The 6,763-nt window shown below is 41.5% G+C and overlaps 1 protein-coding gene across 1 annotated transcript; it reads right to left on the bottom strand.

Annotated features, from left to right (window-relative positions):
- Positions 1 to 1,845: 1,845 nt before the first annotated feature.
- On the bottom strand, positions 1,846 to 6,036 carry LOC124030562 (DDB1- and CUL4-associated factor 1-like; the record flags this gene model as incomplete). Its single annotated transcript, XM_046341849.1, has 3 exons — positions 5,902 to 6,036; positions 4,907 to 5,076; positions 1,846 to 1,970 (listed from the first exon to the last, which is right to left on the bottom strand). Coding segments are annotated over exons 1-3 (409 nt in total), but the record flags the coding sequence as incomplete, so codon positions are not given.
- Positions 6,037 to 6,763: the final 727 nt, after the last annotated feature.

The raw sequence follows: 6,763 nt of genomic DNA on the forward strand, positions 1-6,763 counted from the left end.
ATAGAGAATATAGAGCGACTGGTCTAGTATTATAGATGGAGAATATAGAGCGACTGGTCTAGTATTATAGATGGAGAATATAGAGCGACTGGTCTAGTATTATAGTTATAGAGAATATAGAGCGACTGGTCTAGTAATATAGATATAGAGAATATAGAGCGACTGGTCTAGTAATATAGATATAGAGAATATAGAGCGACTGGTCTAGTAATATAGATATAGAGAATATAGAGCGACTGGTCTAGTAATAGATATAGAGAATATAGAGCGACTGGTCTAGTAATATAGGCGACTGGTCTAGTAATATAGATATAGAGAATATAGAGCGACTGGTCTAGTAATATAGACGGAGAATATAGAGCGACTGGTCTAGTAATATAGATATAGAGAATATAGAGCGACTGGTCTAGTAATAGATATAGAGAATATAGAGCGACTGGTCTAGTAATATAGAGCGACTGGTCTAGTAATATAGATATAGAGAATATAGAGCGACTGGTCTAGTAATATAGACGGAGAATATAGAGCGACTGGTCTAGTAATATAGACGGAGAATATATATATATATATTTAAACATATCATAAAAAAACATAAGCCTCAGCAACATTAATGTATTAAAAACAGTTCTGTAGCAATGAGGTTTATGCAGTAGGCTATAGACCCAAAACATTATCACTGCATATTGGCTTTGCTTGAAGGCTATAGACCCAATACATTATCACTGCATATTGGCTTTGCTTGAAGGCTATAGACCCAAAACATTATCACTGCATATTGGCTTTGCTTGAAGGCTATAGACCCAATACATTATCACTGCATATTGGCTTTGCTTGAAGGCTATAGACCCAATACATTATCACTGCATATTGGCTTTGCTTGAAGGCTGTAGGCCCAATACATTAAGAAAAATAATTAAACTAATTCCCATAACATTTCGTGACCTTAAAAAAGCCTCATTTGAAAACTTGGGACAGTCACATCATGAGCATTCATGCTGGCGCGTTTTTTCAAATCTGCTCCATCTCCAACAGCCTACTGTAAAACATACAGATTCACAGACTAGCTGCATATCAACGTCAACAATGCTGATCCAAGGAAATAAATGCCCTGGCACGAGGCCTGCCGTCAGCAGCAAGAAACTAATAAAACAAATAGGAATGTTTGGTGATCGACTAGAAACGCCTTGGAGACCGACCAGTTGGTGATCACTGCTCTAGAGAGACTGACCTGGTAGTATAGATATAGAGAATCTAGAGAGACTGACCTGGTAGTATAGATATAGAGAATCTAGAGAGACTGACCTGGTAGTATAGATATAGAGAATCTAGAGAGACTGACCTGGTAGTATAGATATAGAGAATCTAGAGAGACTGACCTGGTAGTATAGATATAGAGAATCTAGAGAGACTGACCTGGTAATATAGATATAGAGAATCTAGAGAGACTGACCTGGTAGTATAGATATAGAGAATCTAGAGAGACTGACCTGGTAGTATAGATATAGAGAATCTAGAGAGACTGACCTGGTAGTATAGAAATAGAGAATCTAGAGACTGACCTGGTAGTATAGATATAGAGAATCTAGAGAGACTGACGGGGTAGTATAGATATAGAGAATCTAGAGACTGACCGAGTAGTATAGATATAGAGAATCTAGAAAGACTGACCGAGTAGTATATAGAGAATGTAGAGAAACTGACCTAGTAGTATAGATATAGAGAATATAGAGAGACTGGCATAGTAGTATAGATATAGAGAATCTAGAGAGACTGACCGAGTAGTATATAGAGAATGTAGAGAAACTGACCTAGTAGTATAGATATAGAGAATCTAGAGAGACATACCGACAGTGCAGACGGTGGATCCTCCTTCATCCAGCACGTCTACAGTCTCAGCTAGCAGAAGCTGAACTTTAGGTACTACAGTCAGCATAGCCAGGATGTCCAGGGCGAAACGCACCGTATCAGACCTGGTAGACAGAACCGTAAATAAGACAGTATTATCTCTATGGGGGTACAGCAGTCTTACTGACAAGGGGAGGAGGATCCTGAGCAGGACTTTTATCTTAGCTCACTATAGATATAACTGTAACTTTTTAAATCACAATGTGTGTATAGATGTTATCCAACGTGTACATTTTGTCATGACAACAAAACGATGGCGAGAAACTGGCCGAAGAGATATGTGAAGTCTTCATCAGAAGAATGTGCAGGTGTTAAAATCAGGTCAATTAGAGAGACTACAGGTAACCTACCTGCCATAGTAAGTCCTCCAGTAGAATCAGGTCAATTAGAGAGACTACAGGTAACCTACCTGCCATAGTAAGTCCTCCAGTAGAATCAGGTCAATTAGAGAGACTAGCAGGTAACCTACCTGCCATAGTAACTCCTCCAGTAGAATCAGGTCAATTAGGAGAGACTACAGGTAACCTACCTGCCATAGTAACTCCTCCAGTAGAATCAGGTCAATTAGAGAGACTACAGGTAACCTACCTGCCATAATAACTCCTCCAGTAGAATCAGGTCAATTAGAGAGACTACAGGTAACCTACCTGCCATAATAACTCCTCCAGTAGAATCAGGTCAATTAGAGAGACTACAGGTAACCTACCTGCCATAATAACTCCTCCAGTAGAATCAGGTCAATTAGAGAGACTACAGGTAACCTACCTGCCATAGTAACTCCTCCAGTAGAATCAGGTCAATTAGAGAGACTACAGGTAACCTACCTGCCATAGTAAGTCCTCCAGTAGAATCAGGTCAATTAGAGACTACAGGTAACCTACCTGCCATAGTAAGTCCTCCAGTAGAATCAGGTCAATTAGAGAGACTACAGGTAACCTACCTGCCATAGTAACTCCTCCAGTAGAATCAGGTCAATTAGAGAGACTACAGGTAACCTACCTGCCATAGTAACTCCTCCAGTAGAATCAGGTCAATTAGAGAGACTACAGGTAACCTACCTGCCATAGTAAGTCCTCCAGTAGAATCAGGTCAATTAGAGACTACAGGTAACCTACCTGCCATAATAACTCCTCCAGTAGAATCAGGTCAATTAGAGAGACTACAGGTAACCTACCTGCCATAGTAAGTCCTCCAGTAGAATCAGGTCAATTAGAGAGACTACAGGTAACCTACCTGCCATAATAACTCCTCCAGTAGAATCAGGTCAATTAGAGAGACTACAGGTAACCTACCTGCCATAGTAACTCCTCCAGTAGAATCAGGTCAATTAGAGAGACTACAGGTAACCTACCTGCCATAATAACTCCTCCAGTAGAATCAGGTCAATTAGAGAGACTACAGGTAACCTACCTGCCATAGTAAGTCCTCCAGTAGAATCAGGTCAATTAGAGAGACTACAGGTAACCTACCTGCCATAATAACTCCTCCAGTAGAATCAGGTCAATTAGAGAGACTACAGGTAACCTACCTGCCATAGTAACTCCTCCAGTAGAATCAGGTCAATTAGAGACTACAGGTAACCTACCTGCCATAGTAAGTCCTCCAGTAGAATCAGGTCAATTAGAGAGACTACAGGTAACCTACCTGCCATAGTAAGTCCTCCAGTAGAATCAGGTCAATTAGAGAGACTACAGGTAACCTACCTGCCATAGTAAGTCCTCCAGTAGAATCAGGTCAATTAGAGAGACTACAGGTAACCTACCTGCCATAGTAACTCCTCCAGTAGAATCAGGTCAATTAGAGAGACTACAGGTAACCTACCTGCCATAATAACTCCTCCAGTAGAATCAGGTCAATTAGAGAGACTACAGGTAACCTACCTGCCATAGTAAGTCCTCCAGTAGAATCAGGTCAATTAGAGAGACTACAGGTAACCTACCTGCCATAATAACTCCTCCAGTAGAATCAGGTCAATTAGAGAGACTACAGGTAACCTACCTGCCATAATAACTCCTCCAGTAGAATCAGGACAATTAGAGAGACTACAGGTAACCTACCTGCCATAGTAACTCCTCCAGTAGAATCAGGTCAATTAGAGAGACTACAGGTAACCTACCTGCCATAGTAACTCCTCCAGTAGAATCAGGACAATTAGAGAGACTACAGGTAACCTACCTGCCATAATAACTCCTCCAGTAGAATCAGGTCAATTAGAGAGACTACAGGTAACCTACCTGCCATAGTAACTCCTCCAGTAGAATCAGGTCAATTAGAGAGACTACAGGTAACCTACCTGCCATAATAACTCCTCCAGTAGAATCAGGTCAATTAGAGAGACTACAGGTAACCTACCTGCCATAGTAACTCCTCCAGTAGAATCAGGTCAATTAGAGAGACTACAGGTAACCTACCTGCCATAGTAACTCCTCCAGTAGAATCAGGACAATTAGAGAGACTACAGGTAACCTACCTGCCATAATAACTCCTCCAGTAGAATCAGGTCAATTAGAGAGACTACAGGTAACCTACCTGCCATAGTAACTCCTCCAGTAGAATCAGGTCAATTAGAGAGACTACAGGTAACCTACCTGCCATAGTAACTCCTCCAGTAGAATCAGGTCAATTAGAGAGACTACAGGTAACCTACCTGCCATAATAACTCCTCCAGTAGAATCAGGTCAATTAGAGAGACTACAGGTAACCTACCTGCCATAGTAACTCCTCCAGTAGAATCAGGTCAATTAGAGAGACTACAGGTAACCTACCTGCCATAGTAACTCCTCCAGTAGAATCAGGTCAATTAGAGAGACTACAGGTAACCTACCTGCCATAGTAACTCCTCCAGTAGAATCAGGTCAATTAGAGAGACTACAGGTAACCTACCTGCCATAGTAACTCCTCCAGTAGAATCAGGTCAATTAGAGAGACTACAGGTAACCTACCTGCCATAATAACTCCTCCAGTAGAATCAGGTCAATTAGAGAGACTACAGGTAACCTACCTGCCATAATAACTCCTCCAGTCACAGGCTATGGAGATGAGTTGTAACACGAGGGGAATACAGGAGAGCTTGTGAAACACCTCCACAGGTTCCCAGTGAAGCTGAGTGGGTCCACAGTCTATTAGAAAGTCCATCATGTCCACCACCTGCTCATGACTGTACGAACACGACTGTGGGGGGAGGGGGGGGCACAGACACACAACAAGTCATCAATAAAGTCAAAATCAACCAATTTTCTTTTTCTATTGTGTTATTGATTGTACGTTTGTTTACTCCGTGTGTAACTCTGTGTTGTTGTTTACCCGTGTGTAACTGTGTGTTGTTGTTTACTCCATGTGTAACTCTGTGTTGTTGTTTACTCCATGTGTAACTGTGTTGTTGTTTACTCCGTGTGTAAATCTGTGTTGTTGTTTACTCCATGTGTAAATCTGTGTTGTTGTTTACTCCATGTGTAACTGTGTGTTGTTGTTTACCCGTGTGTAAATCTGTGTTGCTGTTTACTCCGTGTAAATCTGTGTTGTTGTTTACTCCGTGTGTAACTGTGTGTTGTTGTTCACTCCGTGTGTAACTTTGTGTGTTGTTGTTTACTCCATGTGTAACTCTGTGTTGTTGTTTACTCCGTGTGTAAATCTGTGTTGTTGTTTACTCCGTGTGTAAATCTGTGTTGTTTACTCATGTGTAACTCTGTGTTGTTGTTTACTCCAAGTGTAACTCTGTTGTTGTTTGTGTCAACACTGCTTTGCTTTATCTTGACCAGGCCGTAGTTGTAAATGAGAACTTGTTAAATTAAAAGGTGAAATAAATAAAAAATTAATAAAAACAAATCAATCAATCAATCACTGAAATCAATCAATTAGTCTTCATTATCCATAATCAATCATTAAACTAATCAATACATACATCTTTATCATCCAAAAGGTACATATGTTGATCATATGTAAATGCATGTTAGTTCGTGTGTTCACCTCAGGACATCACTTCAATAGGGAATCTACCTTGTAGTAAGGCTGAGGGTGAACTTGAGCACCCCCTTCAGTTCTCTGGAGGGACTGTTTGACTTGCTCCACCTTGACAGCCAGGTGGGCCTCGAAGTACCTTCTCAGGCACATACAGGTGTGTTTGGCTGTCTGACGGCTGAGAGAACACCTGGTCAAGCCACTCAACATGGCCCCCTGGTCCTCTGGGTTCAGGATCTCTAATGTACTGATCTAGAGAGAGAGACAGAGACAGAGAGAGAGACAGAGAGAGATGAGAGATGAGAGATAGAGAGAGAGATAGAGAGAGAGAGATAGAGAGAGAGATAGAGAGAGATAGAGAGATAGAGAGGGGATACACAGCCACTGGGTCATGGGTCAGAGGGAAAAAAACACAGTCCTGACGAGAACGTTTTCACAAATTAAACTTAGCGACCGCACCCTTCAGGGCTGTGACGCTACAAAAAGGAAAGCAATTTCAAAGGTCCTCTGGCATCACAACTGTCTTCAAAAAGGAAATCAGTAGCTGAGGGACTATTATAGAAATCCAGGCAGTGGGAATACTGCAAGGGGGACTACTGAGCTCTACTTCATTCAGAGACAATCTCCCTTACTCACCAGGTTAACTGTCCTGATGACTGCAGTAAGATTCTCATTCAGAGCCACATCTCCTCTACATTTACATTTACATTTAAGCTATTTAGCAGACTTCCATCTCAGAGCGACTTACAAATTGGTGCATTCACCTTATGACATCCAGTGGGACAGTCACTTAACAATAGCATCTAAAACTTAGGGGGTAGGGGTGTGAGAGGGATACTTAACCTATCCTAGGTATTCTAAAGAGGTGGGGGTCGGTGTCTCCGGAAGGTGGTGATTGGAC

Source organism: Oncorhynchus gorbuscha, unplaced genomic scaffold, assembly GCF_021184085.1.
Source record: "Oncorhynchus gorbuscha isolate QuinsamMale2020 ecotype Even-year unplaced genomic scaffold, OgorEven_v1.0 Un_scaffold_12655, whole genome shotgun sequence".
Lineage (NCBI taxonomy): Eukaryota > Metazoa > Chordata > Actinopteri > Salmoniformes > Salmonidae > Oncorhynchus > Oncorhynchus gorbuscha.